The sequence below is a fragment of the Centroberyx gerrardi genome, chromosome 9 (genome assembly GCF_048128805.1).
Source record: "Centroberyx gerrardi isolate f3 chromosome 9, fCenGer3.hap1.cur.20231027, whole genome shotgun sequence".
NCBI lineage: Eukaryota > Metazoa > Chordata > Actinopteri > Beryciformes > Berycidae > Centroberyx > Centroberyx gerrardi.
Genome location: NC_136005.1, coordinates 30,464,132 through 30,482,966, shown reverse-complemented (window position 1 = coordinate 30,482,966; position 18,835 = coordinate 30,464,132). Strand labels below are relative to the sequence as shown.

The 18,835-nt window shown below is 41.3% G+C and overlaps 1 protein-coding gene across 1 annotated transcript in view; it reads right to left on the bottom strand.

The window, feature by feature from the left end:
- The window catches only part of atp11b (ATPase phospholipid transporting 11B), a 63,852-nt gene that overhangs the window by 39,972 nt on the left and 5,045 nt on the right, over positions 1-18,835 (bottom strand). The window contains exons 2-11 of the mRNA XM_071915006.2: positions 16,090-16,206; positions 13,191-13,280; positions 10,677-10,757; positions 10,165-10,272; positions 5,461-5,589; positions 3,210-3,313; positions 2,533-2,580; positions 1,860-1,924; positions 291-372; positions 34-184 (exon numbers count right to left, since the gene is read on the bottom strand). Coding sequence (XP_071771107.1) covers positions 34-184; positions 291-372; positions 1,860-1,924; positions 2,533-2,580; positions 3,210-3,313; positions 5,461-5,589; positions 10,165-10,272; positions 10,677-10,757; positions 13,191-13,280; positions 16,090-16,206 — 975 coding nt within the window. The remainder of the gene's footprint in view (positions 1-33; positions 185-290; positions 373-1,859; positions 1,925-2,532; positions 2,581-3,209; positions 3,314-5,460; positions 5,590-10,164; positions 10,273-10,676; positions 10,758-13,190; positions 13,281-16,089; positions 16,207-18,835) is intronic.

The window sequence follows — 18,835 nt, the reverse complement described above, 5'->3', positions numbered from 1 at the left end:
GTTCATCTGAGAGCGAATGTGAAGCGGACTGACCGGACTGCTGTTCCTCTCCTGCTCGGTCTTGTGGTTGTAGAAGGGCTCATCCCATTTGTCCTCGGCCTGCCAGGCGTACTTCAGGATGGTGCTGAGGACGGCCTCGAACAGCAGGATGCCCAGGTAGATGATTAGGAAGGTGTTCATGGACCTGGTGCGAGGAAATGTCATTAGAAGACATTGTATTTTTAAGCATATATACCTCAAACGGTCTGACGCGGCGCTATTTCATTTATATTGAGAGAAAAAGTGCTCACTTCTCCACTGCAGAGCGCTTCTGGGACTTGCACTTATAGTTGAGGGCCATCTTGGACTCCATCCCAGTGTAAACCGCCACACCTGCAACAGCACAACTGGTTAAAGGAATATGCCAAGTCTATGGGAGACCGACCCATTGGGGCAACTTGCCCATGAAGTGATGAGAACATAGACACCAAAATCATCCATGTGTCCTCAATAGATCACTGGCTGTAGAGTTCCATGCTAACATTTTAGCATACACTATGGTGAGTGAGAGTACATGACTAGCATTATCCAAAGTAAGAAGACTGAACTTTTAGTAATAAAAAATTGTGTTTTTAAGGAACCACGTATTCATCCACTGTGCAGTGATTTTTAGCTGTATAGTCTCTCACTGCTCACCACCTTCACTTCCTATGGAAATGAAACACATCTCCACATTTCAAGTCTCACAGGAACAAAGACCTTTGCATAGGGAAAGTAGTCCTAGTAGTTCAAAATAGTATGTTATTTTTGTATCATAGTTTGTGTAAATTTTACCACACAAAACTGCCACACTGTTCAAATATCAGTTAAGATGACTTACCATTTAGCTTTAGCTGCTACAAGTTCTCATTTTCTCTCTTTTGTGGTAATGCTAGTCGCCCACTATCGCTCAACATAGTGGATGCTAAAGTGTTAGCATGGATCCTACTATCAGTCAACATAGTGTACGCTAAAGTGTTAGCATGGATCCTACTATCACTCAACATAGTGTACGCTAAAGTGTTAGCATGGATCCTACTATCACTCAACATAGTGTATGCTAAAGTGTTAGCATGGATCCTACTATCACTCAACATAGTGTACGCTAAAGTGTTAGCATGGATCCTACTATCACTCAACATAGTGTACGCTAAAGTGTTAGCATGGATCCTACTATCACTCAACATAGTGTATGCTAAAGTGTTAGCATGGAACACCAGAGCCATCTACTGGATGATTTTGGTGTTTATGTTCTCTTCACTTGCATTGGAAACAGTGAGATCCAGATGGCATTTGAGGCTACAGATCATTAGCTGGCTACAGAATGAGACAGCTCTGCTAATTTACTTTGGTGCTGGATGCTACACTAAGAAACAGAACAGCATTATGCAAATTTGTTAAGGCCTTATGTAATCATAACAGTAAATACTATCCATATTAGTGTAACAGTGCTCTTGAAAAGCTACTGTTTGATAAGCACATGCGGTATTAGTATTAGCTGAAGCGTGTCTACTGCCACATTGTCATTTTCTGCAACTAGTTAATTTGACCATCGCTCATGTCAGACAGCATTATGGGTAGTTTACTCTCCTATTTTCTGCATGGTGTTTTCCTCATCGACTTAATTCTACCACCAGTGAAACATCCAGGCACTTTCTGTACACTGCTGTTGCAGAAAAACCTGCAGACTAAACCATTTTAAAATTCAACAGCCTTCAGCTCTCTTAAGTATTCAGACATAAGCTAGGTAATAATGAGCGGTCTCTCCTAGGCTATGTGAGGAACTGGAGCGCTGCATCCAGCTCGACTGGAGGTTTGGCGGATCCATTTCATCGACCCACCGAAAATCTCTTTGGTATTTTTCAACCTGGCTCCTCGCAGCAGCAAATTCTCCGGGCCCAGCGGTCTGGCATAAACACAAACACATGCGCAAAAACAAATAAATAGACAGAAACATTTATATAACTATAGGAAAACTACCTCGTAGAGTATTTTAATGAAGTTAAATGAAAAAAGTGAAGTTAATGAAAAAGCAAGGCACAGCGGCAACTTAAACGCTAACTAAAACACTCAACTAAAGTACTCTGCACATGTAATAAACTATATTTTCATGTTGTCGCATATTTTTCGGTCTCTTTTGGTGACATTTTAGTCATGCTTGATGATTTTGTAAGTGCTTTATCCTTGCCTTTTATAATGGGGACAAAAAAACAGAGTGAGCTAAAAGACAGTCAGCTAAAAGACTGCAAAGCTCATTAACAACAAAGCTCCTACAGACATGCTTTTATGTGATAAAGTTCCTCTTTCCACTATTGTTCCACTATATTGGTTTGTTGGTGTAATTTCACCCTTCTCTCCCATCCCTTCCTATTAGCGATGTAACCCTGTTTCTGTGCCTTTAACTTGTCTTTATTGTGAAGCAATTAGTCATTTTTTATTTTTTTTTAAGTGCTGTACATGTAAAGTTATTATTCAAGTTATTAGTCATGGCTGTTGGGATAATTCTGGTCTCACCTGACTATCTCCTCCCCCTGGTGAGTCACCGTAATCCGACCGACAAACCTGGAAAACACAGGAGGCATTTCTGCTGAGTGGCGCAATAGAGAGAGTGTGATGGAGTGAGAGAGAGAGAGGTAGAGAGGCAGAGAGAGAGAGGAGGATGGGGGGGAAAAACTGCCACCTAAACAATCTGCCTGACCTAAAAATACACTGATCGGTCTTGAACTGGCCAGCTGGGAGAGATCGGAGGAAGAGGGGGTTGCTTGAATGGCTGGAGGAGCCATATCATATCAGCCCGTCACCTATTATACAACACACCTATACAGAGAGAAAATTCACTGTCTATTAAACACTGTGGTTCTCAACGTGGGGTCCAGGGACCCCCAGGGGTCCGTAAGGAGGTTCCAGGGGGTCCCCAGTAAAATGAGGAATAATTCAATGTCACTATAATTTAATTTAGTAGAAATTATCCCAATTAGAGAATGTATAAAAGTGACTATTGTAATCATAGGTTTCACTCTCACCACTACTATCTCCCCACTTACAGTGTAGACAGTTCTACAACTCTTCCTATATGATGGTGCCTAAGACAAAATCTCATGGAAATGTTTGAGAACCTCTGGTCTATTAAGTGAATTCACACTGGACTTTCGTGTGAGTGGAGTGTGTGTGTGTGTGTGTGTGTGGACTACCTGTATAGGTCAGCCTCAGGTTGTTGACACTCCACCACAGCCTGCAGAGCCTCCAGTCCGGACACTGACTGACAGACTGCTGTCTCTGCCACCGAGTAATGGGTCTACAAACACAACACACACACGCGCACACGCGCGCACACACACACACACACACACACACACACACACGCTGAGTTGAGAACAGAGAAGTGTCATGGTCGGTATAAACGGAGACAAAGTAGCAGGACACATTTTTCAGTTCCTCAGTAAGACATGTTCATACAAGGGAGAGAAGAAAGACAGAAAGCTTTCAATCTATAATTCAGCTGGTTCAGTCAGTCAGGGGAGGAAGATGCACCTCATCTGGTAGCCCGGCCATGAGAAAGGCTGGGTATGAGAGCCTGGAGATGGAGAGACTGACTTTATTTGCACTTTATTTGAACTGAATGTATACTTGATTTGTCTTGTCCATATACTCAAACAGCCCCAAAAGCGGGCACATCACTAGAGGGAAAAGATCGATCCAGGGCTCCGCATGCGGATGTTTTTACCAAGGTCACTCACTAAGTAAAGATGAAGGAGCAAATCATGTAAAACTTTAAGAAAATAAAAGGAAAGCACCAAGCAGCAGCCTAGATGCTGGTTTATTCTATGCTGTGCTGGAACTGAACTCTCACTCTCACAGATGATGGAATATGTTGCTGCACCTCTAAACTACAAACAAGGCACGAGTAAACATATCACCTCCCATAAATGATGCAGTCCCCCTAACAGCCAATCAGTAATTAATATGTCTCCTTGTTTTACCCAACGCAATGGCGAGATGCATCATTCCCCCAAGTTTCATCAAAGTTCCATCAGTACAGTTTGAGATATTGCATGTGACACATGAACAATGAACTTAGAGGGTGTTAATACAACAGCAATCAATTTATGGGTGATGTAATCTCACTGTACTATGCAGTATATGAATGGCTCTGGTTGACATCAATTTATAGAGATGGCAAAAAGATGAAACAATTGTAGAAACATATTTCTATAAAAAGACAAGTTGCCGCCATTAGAAACCACCATGCTGTATAAATAAAACTGTAATAGAAGCAGCAGTATCTCATTAGAGAGATAATTAGGCAACATAGCCTCGGGCAACGCAGGCCTTGAGGAGAGGAGAGGAGAGGAGAGGAGAGGAGAGGAGAGGAGAGGAGAGGAGAGGAGAGGAGAGAAGAGGAGAGGAGAAGAGAAGAGAAGAGAAAAGAGAGCAATCCCCAATTACAAAGTTGGAGTTTATCCTTTTAGAACTCAGAAACAGAGAGAGATACAGTGAGTGAGTGTGAGAGAGAGAGAGAGAGAGAGAATGAGAGAGATGGACGGATGATGTGTGGATATACCAAACCATATGGTATATTTCATTTTTTGTGGTAAAAAAAAAACAGAAGTTAGAGTTTAATAACGAGTACAAACCATGTGAGTACACTAGAGTGTCTGCAAGTTTCATCAAGTTAACTTTAAGACTTGTTAAGGACTTTTTAAGACCTTTTTAATGCCAGTTAGAATGAAACATAAGAGCATTTTCATCATTGAAATGAATGTGAAAATGCTGAAAAGAATTATAGTCCTATCAGAATGTAGGTCTGCATGACTGGGCTGATTTTTCACTGAAAACAGAGCACCAAAAATGTGACATTTTGATATAATTAATCAAAATAATTAAAATAAGATAATCATGTTCAAGGTACTTTTAGACTTTTTTCAGAACTTGCATACACAGTGTGATAGGTACACAGAGGGTTTTTGCCTGCCTATTAAACTGCCAGCCTAAGTCTATTTTCTGACCAATTAAAGACTCATTTCCAATATCTGCAAACCATTTCCACTAAACTGCTTCTAAATGAGCTCCAATGAGGCTCTTTCCATGCATAGGACTTGAATATGGGTTCCATTAGCCTTATGTCCCATCAGCAGCAGTGTGTCTTCCAGTCATCAACCCTCCTTCCCCGAGCAACAGCACCACCACTGATGAGTTTACCAGCTGAACCTCTCTGAAAGCCAGGGGAAACCTGTCATTATGAAAGACGGACTGTTCCTCACTTCTGACTGGCTGGAGTCATGTTCGAAGCTGTTGTAAAATACCCAATAAACTTACATCTGAACTGAAAATTACCACTCATACTGCTGCTTCATGCAACCACTTGCTTGGTGGAAGAATAGCATTTAATTAGTATTACTAATATATTATTGATTAAAAGGGAAAAAAATTAAGGTTTCACACCTTGAGGTTGGTCTCTCCGTCGAGGCTGGCGGTGGTGATGTGGCAGGTGCCGTCTGAACGGTCCGACGACAGCAGCACCAGGTCAGCTGGGAACGTCTCATCTTTAGCCACGCGAACTATGTCCCCCACCTGGACAGACACACACTCGTTCAGTTCAGGTTCAGTTTTCAGGGCGGTTGTTAGTTTGAATTCTTTCTCTTTTCATTTAGGGCCAATTTGGGGAAACATAGTTTGTGCAGAATATTCATGTATGTACATTATTAATCCCTTAACTTAAGCCATTTCATCTATAGGTGAGAGATAACTTTACCTTCATCTGTCGTAACAAGAGGGTAAACAAAACCAAGGAGTTGTTCCAAATTTAAGAAAACGTATTTCAATTTATATTCAAGTCATGGATAACTGGAACAATTTCATGTTCTCAGACTTCTCAGACCTGCCCCACACACATTCACATATCCACACACACACATACATATACAATCGCATGCACATGTGCGCCAAAAACACACACATAGGCAAGAGGACATGAGTGCACACACACAGACATGATGAGCTATAAAAAGGGGCCATGTGGTGACAGCTAAGCTTTCTCAATACCTTGGGGAAATGCCATAATATATTTCTCTGTGATTTCGACATGATTAGCTACAAGGCTATCCTTCCAAAATTGGGCTCACAGATCACAAAAAAATATATTTCAAACACACATTTATAAGGGCCTGGCGCTAACTAAAGGAAAGCTCTGTGAGTGTTTGTTAAAGGTCCCATATTCTCCACTTTCCAGAGTTTTGTTTTATGTCTTGAGGTCCATTCAAAGCTGTGTGTGTGGTGTCATATACCAAAAACACTCTCAATCCATTTTTACACCTTCATTTTCCAGCATCTCTCTGAGCCTTACCAAGAACAGGCTGTTTCTGTCACTGTGTCTTTAAGGCTCATTAATATTAACGACCCCTCTGTTCTGATTGGCTAACCGTTTCAACAGTGAAAGGTGAGACACCGCGGCCCGGCAGCTACAGGTAGGGAAAACTCTCCGGTAATAAACAATGACAACCGCTCAACCGCTTTGAAAAAACACTTTGTTAGTCTATTATTTCTTACAAAAATGATAATGAGCGAACCTTTGTGACGCCACAAAGTTACGGAAGTCCAAACGGCTCGTTTAGAGGCTCGCTTTTCTAATATGGATTGTGTGGATTTAGTTGGCGACCGTGCGTTTTGATACTTTCACCATGTTTAGATAGCACATCCAACTCCTTTATAATCAAAGAGGCAAGGGGAATCCTGTTTTACACCATATGGGACCTTAAACATAGGCAACTTTCTCCAAAAGCTACAGACTGAATTCTGTGAACAACAAGGAACTGCTCCAATGTAAGACACACTAGATCATGGGTCTCAAACTCGCGGCCCGCGGGCCAATTGCGGCCCGCGAGACGATATTTTGTGGCCCCCACCTTAATATGAAAGTTTAATGTTAGTGCGGCCCGCAAGTTTTATATGGATGGCACTTTACAGTATTGTGTGCGGAGCTGAACGAACCTACCAATCACGGTGGGGTATATGGCTCTCGGGGGTGGGACATCGACCGGGCTTGATGCAAGCAGAGAAACATTTCTCAATGAGTGAAAGTTACAGCAGCGTTGCCATGGAGAGTTTTCTTCCGTGCCTGGCTGGCTGCCTCGTTTCTATTGGGCACACGCGGACATTCGTCCCAGCGCGCTGCGTTCACAACACTTCCAAAAAAAAGTTTTTTAAGTTGCTGCCCAGCGGGACATTATACGTATATATGTCTCTCTCTGACAAAATAAATCAAAGTGATGCGTACGCGGCGGGATAAAAGAAAAGTAAGGAACTCAATGTAGCCTAATGTAGTCTGCAGTCACATAGCGACACCTGTCCATCGGCGATAACAGTCCCCGGTAACCCGGACCAATTATAGAGTCGCACCGTTATTTGTGGGTCATTATTTTTTATTTGCATCGTGCTATTTGCATTGCCTCACACGATGAACACTACATATATTTCTATATGATGTCATTTGTTTTTTTTGTTTCTATGACTACGTTTACAACAACAACAACAGCACGGTGTCATTTCCGCTTCTTTTTCCTGTAACAACAGCATGGCGGATAACACTCCGGGAGCAGTCGCCTTTTTGCGCTCGCTATCCCGGTACTTTCTACCATCTACAAATGCCATGGTGTTCATGTCATCATGAAAGACATGAACATCGAGCGCAAAAACAAAGGAGACTGCTACCGGGCTATTATCCGCCGACCACCGTGCTGCTGTCACAGGAAAAAGAAGCGGAAATGACGTTCAAAAAGCGGAAAAGCCATGTTCAGAAGAACAGTTCATGTTCTTCAATGTTCCATTCATGTTCAGGACAATTCATATTCAGAAGAACCCATTGAGGTTAAAGAACTGTTAATAAAGACGTTTAAATCTTATTTTGTGTTAAAAAATAAAAATAAAGACATTTGAGAAGATTGGATTTTTTTTAACAAAGCTTTTCTTGTGGAATACCTGATGCGGCCCAGCCTCACCCAGACTCTGCCTCCAGCGGCCCCCAGGTAAATTGAGTTTGAGACCCCTGCACTAGATTCTTGGAGTTATAGAGAATATGTCAGAACTTTTACACCCAAATGAACCTTCACTATCACTTCTGAACAAGAAAATATGCCTGCTTACCCAGAAAACTCTCCTTGCTTCTGTGCGACACCTTTCCCACCTTTTCCTATTCATTTTGTATGGAGCTGTACACTGCTGTAATATCAAGGATTAGGGGGTGGAATAAAACTAGTCTCTTGTTTTTGGCGGTAGTAGTGAATGTTCACAAAAAGATACTTCCAAGCTACAATTCAGTGCTAATCCTCTTTGAAGACTGCATGAAACGAAACGTGTTTTTGAGCTTATTAGTGTTGTTTCTAACCATAAAGTAGGTCAAGAAGATGACAGAAGAACATTCCTTAGCAAGTTTGAAATTGTGCACTATGGGCTCGTCTCTAAGGTAACACGTATACATAACTGTTCTTTCATTTTTAACATGCTAATGATTTCAAAAAAGGCATAATAACTTTAGCAAGTATGGTGAAAACTCCAGCTGAAAAAAATCATATTGCACCACTGCTTCTTTGCTACTGTTGCCTCCTCGAATACTGTGTAATCAGCTACTGCCTTTGAGCAACAGGCTAGCAATTTCAACACGGTTACTGCGCACTCCCAGTGTTCAACTCTCAAACCTCCCACTTGCACTCAGTGGCTACTGTATTAGGTAAACCTTCGCGATTACGAAAACAGCTCGCTCCTCCAGACAGTAAGTCATTGTGTTTGTGGGCGTATAAAGCATGTTGACACGGTCGAGAGGTTCACTTACTGTTTGATTAAACATTAGAATGGGCAACACGCATGATTTAAGTGGCTTTGAGCGTGGTACGATCGTTAGTGCCAGACGCACCGGTTACAGTGTCTCAGACATGCCCGACCTCCTGGATTCTTGTGCACTACAGTACAAAAAAACTCCTGTCAGCAAGACCTCACTGATAAGAAAGGAAAGAGGAGAAGATTCAAGTTGCTCAACAGGTGCGACATTTCCCCATTTTTGTTGCAACATGCTCACAGCAGAATCGAGTAGGCCTCTTAATACCAACTGAGCAATATTTGCTCATTGCTGACCAGGTGTATCTCTTCATGGCCACAGTCTAGCCTTTTTCAAATGGACTTCTAGCAACATAATATACACATAGTCTCAAGATGTTCCAGGAACATGACAGGGACTTTAGATGAGGTGGAACAGGATGTTTGCAGGATGTTTGAATCTGCTATCAAGTCAGCATGGACCAAGATCCCTGTAGAACATTTCCAGCACCTTGTTGAATCTAAGCCTCAAAGAATTCAGGCTGTTCTGGAGGCAAAAGGGCATCCTATCCTGTCCCAGCTAGGTGTACCTAATAAAGTGGCAACTCAGTGTACATTCCCTTATCAGAGTTCTGCATCACAAACTGAATTGAACTCTGATTTCTGTTTCATGGGGTCTTGTTAACTGTGAACCAGTCGGTGAGAGGCATGCGGGTAAACAGCTATGGTGAATGAGAGCACTGACCGCCAAAACTTAATGAATAGAAAGGACATCCCATTTTAAATCGACATGCTTGAAAGGTCATTTGGCTGGTACACTTGAGATGGTGGTTGTAGAACGACTGATAATGTGGTCACATAAATAAGCAGTGGCACGGTACATGAGACTGAGAAAGCTGGTGTTACTGTGACAAATGCGTCATTTCGCGGAACATTCCAGTGGCATTTGCGTTGAACATTCCAATTTTCTCAGTTCCTGCAATCTTCACAAATGAAATGGTGCTCTTTTCAATGCCATTAAACTCTTTGATGCACCGTAAGAGAACATTGTGACGCACCAGCATGTTCCTGTTTTATCCAATCTAATTTTACAGAAATAACACTAGCACTAGGAATGTGCCACTACCTATGGCTGTTGGCTTTGAGATGCTGAAAGCTATCCTCTGGCACTAGAAGGTATGTATAGGTTTTTGTCCCTTTAACAAACATAATGCAGGTGAAGACTTCTGTCAAGCTTTGTTTCTGGTCTTGTGCTTGATGAAAGAGTCCACATTGGAATTGGCCTAATCAGCATCATAACAGTGCTTTTGGGGATCGAAGGTGAAGCCGTTGTCATTTTACCCTGATGTTCTTGGATCTTGTCTGGACCAGACTTCCACTGCGGACCACAAACACCGGAGCGCCGTTCACCTCGTTGTCCGCCTTGTGTCTCAGCCAATCCTCATAGCCCTAGGAGAGAATTCAACCAATAACCAATCAAATACAGTGACTGATAGCTGCCTCGGTCGATCCTGATAGCCCTAGGATGGAGATCAATAATTGATCAGCTCTAGTGACAGATGAGATGGCTGTTTAAGTCAACCCAGACATACTGTACCTTTCTTATCACTGCCACGTACGTCATTGTTTGGAGAATGATTCATAACACCTTTAGCTTCTGCTGCATTTCATATATTCAACCCCTTAAGTAATGGTTGACATTTATTGTACAGGGATGGTTCAAGTTTTAAACTGGGCTGGGATATTAGAAGCTAGTTTCCTATGTGAAATGCGGCTTTAATCATGTGTATGTTAGTTCCCCATTGTCATCCCCGCAGAGAGGAAGTGTGTAACGTGTACTTGTGCACTCTCACCTGTTTGATGGCAGTTACTGTGATGACAAAGAAGAGAGGCAGGCCGCTGGTGACTGGGGAAGTTGGGGTGTCTATCATCAACTACAAGGCAGAGACAGATTTGGACAAATGGGACATGCAGAGAAAGAGATTAGGAGAGAGATTCAGTCAGAGTGGGTGTGCAGAAAGAGAGAGAGAAAAAGAACAAGTGAACGAGGAGGAGGCAATTGAGCGAAGTAGTGGCTGATGTGTCAAACAGGAAACCTCAAAAGCACCAGTTTGTTTTTATAACTTCTCTCACAAGGTTAACCGACAGTTAACCGTTCAAAAGTACTCAAGGAAACAGACACCAAGCAACATTTACTGGAACAGACATGCTTACCCAATCTCAGGTGAAACGGTCTAAAAACACTTGTTTAGAAGGTTTTAGTCGTGAGAGGTTTAGAACTCCACCCCAACACTAGAGTGATTCAAGAATAAAGGACACCAAGGCACTCTTTTATGTCTTTACTTTTCCATGAGAACCCTTGAGTATTCTTTTATCCTTAACTCCAATGAGCACCTTTTTTTGCATTCAGACTTTAATGGTTTGGAGAGGCATAAAACAAGGACGCACTCTGGTATTCCCTCTCAGTCCACTGTAGCGATTCAGTCGTTACCTCCTTGATCTTCATTGCTAAACAATATAAGCCAAAAGTCCAGTTATTGGCTGGAACTGTATTCGGTACCTGGTGGTGGACTTAGAACCACAAAGCATTTGGACCCACGTAGGTCACGCACAGACATCTTTTTCATGTTCTCAGCTCTGGTCTAAGATATACAGTGATTGGGTGCTAAAGATGCTAAGTTCAAACTTCTCTGATATAGATACAAAATGGACACATGGGGACATAGTGGAGTGGTTTATGCTATCCATTTATGGAGCGATCACTGTTTAGTTTCTTCTTCTTTCAAATATTTTATTTAATCTTTAGCCACAATGAGATGAATATGTCCTTTTCAAGAGAGCCTGGGCCATGAAAGCAGCAGACAAAATGCTGAAAATTGAATTAGAAAATGTGGCCGCAAGCAGCAACTAAGGAAGCACAAAATGGGCCATTTCAGTAATGGATACGTCATTATTCCTACTTAGATTTACTTTCCAATGTGTGCTTATGCAGTTTTTTCTTTGACAATCACACCCTTTCTTCAGCCATCAATGCCAAACTGATGGGCTGTTGGGTTAATGTTTTTATTACTTGACCTGCTGCTGTTTTGACAAGTGAATTGGGATCGATAAAGTATAACTCATCTCTCCATTAATGGACCTCAAAATCGCCTTACTTAACATATACATCATATATAGCACCCCCTTTTGACCAATCATGGTAATAGGTAGCAAGTTTACTACTTGAACAAGTTTACTTGCTCGCTTCATCGATTCCGCCATTACCAGATTTTTTTTCAGGGATGCGCCGCTTTTAAACAACGAGGGAGAAGACAAGCTAGTTTTAAAAAAACGGAAAAGCTACGACTTGGCCCGAACCTGACAACAAGCTTTAGGAAAGAGGTGAAAACAGCAACACAGCTGGTCCGTTATGTGTGACTATTTGTTTATATCATTACGTCTCACAGAAATCTCCACATAGCACACGTTAGTTTCAGGATTGGTTACAGGGTCTGAAATTGCTTATTGCAGGTTTAACTTTTCACACCTATTGGCCATAGGGGGGCTTAGCGGTGGGCATGAATATGATGAATTGAATATGCAATTTAGGATTAACAGGAGTGTATGTTCAAAGAAGATCTGTTAACATCTTGGGAAGAAGTGCTGCCATATATTAACATAACATAACATAACATAACATAGTGGAGGAGGCACAGTACTTGTTTCATAAGTATTCACTGGACTATAATAATCAAGACATTTCTTAACTTTTGCTTTGAATTTGGAAAAGACCGTCCTCCTCTTCCTCTCTGTTCACAGGTATCTAGGAGTCCATCTAGGAATGGACCAATAAGCCTTCTAACAAAATGTCACAGTCACAATGTTGACATGAAAAGCAGCATTCTTTTCAATGATGTGAGGTTATGTTGACTTTAGCTTCACTGGCATGTTGGGTGGGTGAGGCGATGGCTTTTTCAGACAGGGTCAAGTCAATTCTTTTGGCTCCGCTACACAGGCTCGAACGAATCAGGAGAAGCCAGAGAATTTGAAAACCAAATCTTATTTCAAACCAGGCTGACTGATGCATACTGAAGGCCTAACTCCTGGGGGCCAGCTTTAAAGGCACGCATGTGAGTATTACTTAATGTGTGGGTGTATTGCTTTAATACGGAGACCTCCTGGTCCAGTAGAAGTCGATGAGTCACTCAGTCACTCACACACACACACTCACAGACTCACGCACACACACGTCTAGTTATATCTAGGGCAGGAACTGCTGAGGCCACGCCTGACTGGTCACTGTCTGACTGAGGTGGACATCTACCTGCAACCAGGAACTCTGTGCGTGTGTGTGTGTGTGTGTGTGTGTGTGTGTGTGTGTGTATTACCTGTACAAGGAAAATAATGAGGAAATAGAAGTTGGCTATCCTTCTGAACTGCTCGAACAAATTCTTAGGGACAAAGTTCCAAATTGTGTACTGAAAGAGAAAGACACAGAGAGAGTTAAACACTATGGGTTTGCAAATAGTTTACATGACTAGGACAAAAACCGAGAGGAAAGGTTAGAATCGAATTGAATTGAATTTAAGACCAAGTAGAGACACAAAGCTGGGCAATTGTGTTTAGTAAAGCACAAAAAAACACATAGAAAATGCATCCACAAGTTTGTCTGACTCTAGGTAAATAGGAAAAATACCCAAATTGCCCCAAAACCAAATAATCCCTTTAAGGACCATCATATACCCTGTTAAGGCAATAGCCAGCAGATAGGTATACAGCCCATAGTCTGTGTTCAAGTCATTCTTTAATGCTGTTATGGTAAATGATTCTCCATGAATGTCTACAGACAACGTGTCTCTTCATCCACAAAGAAATATATTCACAGACACACAGCAGCACATTCTGCAGAAGATAAAAGAATCCTTTATAGTCATGGCTTCCCATAAAATCAATTGCAGATGATGATCGCATATCTGTTGAGCATATGTTGCCTATTCAGTGTCTTATTGAGGCACTCTCTGCTGTCCTGTGATGTCTATGTGTATTTTCACAATTATTTTAAACATTTCTCTTTTTTGTCCCGTTACAAAAAAGCTAGTATGCTCTCACTATGAGGGTGACTGAACTGAAGAAAAGGTTCATTGCCAATGAATTCATAGCACAACTCCACCAACACTACACAAAAAAAATCTAGATTTACTTATAAACCTTTCTTCTATTTTGAATTATTTGTTTTTACTTATAAACCAACAGACTGAAAATACAGGCTGATGTACTGTTTCAGATACAAAGCATATCTGAATCTGAAAAAGATAGATGAGCTTGTACTTTACAATCAATGATGGGTTACTGTTCACCCCTATTACTGATCATGACAAAATTCCTGTTGTTCACGTTCAGATTCTGAGCAGACAAATCTCAGCTCAACTTGGCCTGATATTACAAAGGGCAATTTTTTCTCTGTGCTTCCCTAAGCCCAGGGTCAGACTGCAGCTTTCTGCAGAATAAAACAGCTGTCTGGGTCTACTGAGAAAGGCATGGATCTACTGAGAAGGGCACAAACCATGCTTATCTTAAAGCCCCTTTTATTTTGGAAATGAGACAAGCCAATGCTATGACTTTTGTAATGGCATTAGGTACATTAGTAGTGAGTTTCATTTACTTACGTTGTAAACAAGATTAGTTATAGAATATATTATAGACTGCTACATGAAAAAGTTTCCTACATGCTTTTTCTACTATGATGAAAAATGAGCAGCACGAACCATTTATCATTGAATTAAACATGAAATTAGCAGCCTTTACTATTCCTGCATTGGGGAGACAAGAAATAGTCAAAAAGCGGTCATGAGAAGAAAAAAAAAAATGTTCCTCTTCCCTTGTGTGCCTTCCACCCTCACAACAGAAAATCCCTATTAATTACACTAAAAAGCGCAGGTCGCCTCACTCGCTGCTTCCATACTTTAAACTCACAAAATTGCCTGCCCTATTCATAGATCAGAATCTTCCAGGCAACTGGCCCACTGAAGAGAAAAGATGTTAGACAAACAGGGCAAACGCTGACAATGCTAGTATAGCATCAGTTGTGTTTGATGGTTGACCTATTGTCCAGGCTGAGCAGCATTGTTTTCATATGAACCGTTTCTATTATCCAATAAGCATGACTTCAAATCAATCCCAGTTAAATGAGCCGTTCAGTGCTAAGTACCTCAGATGACATGACCCTGTCGTCAATCAGTCAATCAACTGCCTAATCAATGCTAGTCCTAACTCCACTCCACATTGCGATGCTGGACATTGGCTACCTTGGATGACATTGTCCAATCAATTAACCAACCAACCAACCAACCAACCAACCAACCCACTCGCCAATTTAATCTTTCAAGTGGTAATCTATGAGATGTTTTTTTTGTTGCCAATATTTTAGTGAGGATCAGCCATTGCTGTGGTGTTTCTGCACTGCACTTCCCAGAGATCAGCTGTCAATCAAACAGTGTGTCCAGTACTGTGACATCTTTTTCCTTGGATTTTCTGTTGATGCAGTTTGAGTTTCTCTCGTCTTTGTCTGTTCAGTCATGGTGGCTATCACTGCTCATGCTAACTACCCAGTTCTTCTTCTGTTTATTCCAAACAAACCGGAAATGTAAAACGCATCACCTCCTGTGCGCCAGAGGATTTTTCCTAGGAAAGAGCTACCAGACACTGAGTGTTTAGAACAGCAAATGTAAAAGCTTTCATGTACTGGCTATTGGTTAACTCACTATTGTCTTATATCAATCGGTGATAGAGAGTAGCAAAACAGACATTTATTTATATGAAAATGTCACAGTTTATTACTTTCAAAGCAAAAGAGAGCCTTAATTCAGATGTATTCCCCACAGTCACTTCACAACAAAAGGAGCCAAAACACAGTGTGTCCCCTAAGCCTCTGTTGAGGACTTCTGGCTAAACAAGTACAGATTCTGTTCAGTCCCATGGTGGTTTTGTGGCAATGACGTACATCTCTTTCTGAATTCGAGAAGACGATTGTGTCAGCCATGTGAAAATTCACAGCTATGGTGTGAAGATTAAAAAATAAAGTTTACATTTTACAAGAACAGAACTTTTACCTCCTTTTATTAATTAGACACTGCTCGATAAACCAACAGACGTGAGTCCAGGCATAGAAGAGTGAAGTGTCTCACCCTGACTGACTGGCCTGAATTTACCTCTTGATACAATAACAGCATGGGGAAAAGACATGGGCTAAGTCCCGTACCAGCACTGGGGTTAAGTCACATCATGTACCTTGGATGAGATGATTCTGTTGTCGGCAAAGCGTTGCGGTATGTAGTGGCCATGCTGGGGGAAACGGTTTGCCACATACACCGTCCTGGTCTCACTCTGGTGGGGGGGGTCAAAACCCTGAGGGAAGGAGGGAGATGGAGAGAGAGAGTGGGAGAGGGAGAGAGGGAGAGAGGGAGAGAGGTGGGGCAGAGGGAGGAGATATAAGGATATTTACAGGTTATTTACAATGAAAACTTTTTCTCCCCACACTTCACCTTACTGTTAGTAAGGTGAAGTAATAGTAATAATAACATAGTAATTTTCAAATGGATTCTACAGAATTACAAGAAAATGCTTGGTCACTGTCATTAGAAAGGCAAATAAAATGTTTTTTTTAAATTGAAAACTTCAAAACGTCTCTCATTAGTAGCAAAACATAGACAGTAATTGCAAGGGAAAGAAATGTATCCTGTTCAGTGGAAGATGACTTTGACCTTAGATCATGATGATATCACGCCGGGGGGATGAATTCAAGGCACTGACTGAAATGAAATAGGCCATTACTGCAGACCATTAGAACGGACAAATTATTGAGAGAATGGAGAGGGGCTGCTTGGATGTGAATTGGCAAACGGTACAAAATCAATGTGGATAACATGGAGAGGTATAAAAAGAGCAATGGAACATTATGGCAATATTTCACTTTGCATTCATGACATTTAGCAATACCCTGACTACTGCCTGAAAGCAAAAAAGTGGAGGGGGTAACATTTGGTGGTACTATTCAAAACAGTTTTAGTTATCACTGGGGGGCATAAAATTCTTCTACTGGCTGTCATTTTTTTTTTTTTTACAGTGTACTAGAGGTTAGTTTGGGATTCGGGGAATCCTACGGTGACAAAGAGATAGAGAGAGACTACGAGGCAGCAAAAGAGAGAAACACAGAGGGAAGTGTTACATCATGCAAGTACAGATGGCTGCACGTACAGTGCAAGAGGGAGAACGTGGTAACCACCTCTCGCTCGCTCTCTCTCTCTTTCTCTCTTGAGCTATGCTCCCATCCGTCAAGCGAATTTTATGCTAACTTTCAAAAGGTCACACAAAGTAAAATGCAAATTAGGTGCAGTTCCATCAGCTGGGTTAAAGCGAATTCCTCAATGTCAAAGAAAAAACAACACGTCCACGAGAAAAAAGTGTTTTGAGCATAGTATTAGGCAAGTTGTTATTGTTCTTTGGTGTCTGCTAATGTTGATCATATTTCATGCTTTCATCTGAAGACAAAAACAAAGAAATGCCCTTTCAATATTCTAATACACCAACCATGATGGAGCCTTATACATGGGAGCTACAGCAAGTTTTGGGAAGTCATGGTGGACAAATATTTCACAAGTCCTGTCATTATTTATTTGACAAATGTTTCCATTGCATAATTTCTTTATCAACAAATACATTTTCCATGAGTGTAAAGATTTTCCAATTTGATACATGATAGGTTAGTTTCACAGACATGGCTTAAGCCTAGTTCTCGACTAAAAACTTTTACCCACGTCTATGAAGCTGGCCCCATAATTTGCAGAAAAATACTTGGATGAAGACCCAGCTTCTGTCTCTATGTCTCGTGTCCTGTCTAGCTACATTTTCTGGTAGTCACAGTCATTGTCCTATGTGTCAAACCCCACCCATCTGCTACTCCAAGGAGGTCAAAGCTATGCTTAGAATCATTTGCAAATGTTATTTGACCTGGGTCTGACACACACACAGACACGCACACACACAGGAATGTACCGTAGCCACGTCACTCTCACCCACACACACACAGATCCAGCTCAGTTCAGGCACACATGTAAACCATTACCGTCTTTCTGTTCGGCTGTCTCTCTCTCACCCTCTGCTGCGGTTTTAACATTGTGCTCTCTTATTGTTGCACAGACAGCACACACAACACTATGGCTACACAATTATGGCAAAAATGCTACACAACCAAATGTGCAAAAATCAATTTTTGCACCTTAACATACTCACTTTTTCCACTTTTTTCAGTGCAGTACTTCTTAAAGAAGCAGCAGCTAGAAAGTCTTGTTTTCACTCTTACCGTCTTATTCTTATTGTGGTAAATAATTACTACTTTATTACGTTGGGGCGCAGCTACAACCCTAAGGCAAACTTTGCACAGAATCTGTAATTGTTTGTCCTCATCTGGTTTAAAAGCAAAGCATCTCCAAATGACAGATAATGATCCACTTGTTGGGCTGATCCATTCTTTTCCACTTTGCTTGTTGCTACGTTTTTGGCCGCATGGTGCACATTGCACATTCAAAGGTTGTGATTGGTCCTGCGTAATGGGAACACTTATATATAAATATATATATATATATACACACACACATATACATATATATATATATATATATATATATATATATATATGTATATACATATATACACCATACCGGGACTCAGGGGAATTGAAAATATAACATTGAAAATAACACTTCAATATGATAACCCTAACCCTAGAGGCCTATATGGTTATCACACCCTGCCCTTGTTCCTGGTACTCAAGCCTAAAATAGACTGTCTTGCAGTCTTATGATGATACATGTGCAGGTGTTTCTGTGTGTACTGTATGTGTGAGTGTAAATGACCCCGAAGCAAATTCAACAGTATGCATCTTTGTCCTGTTGAACTATTAAACTGCATGGTTCCTTATTGACACGCAGAGAGAGACTCAGTGAAAGTCGGTGTGCAACCGGATACTGGCCTCACA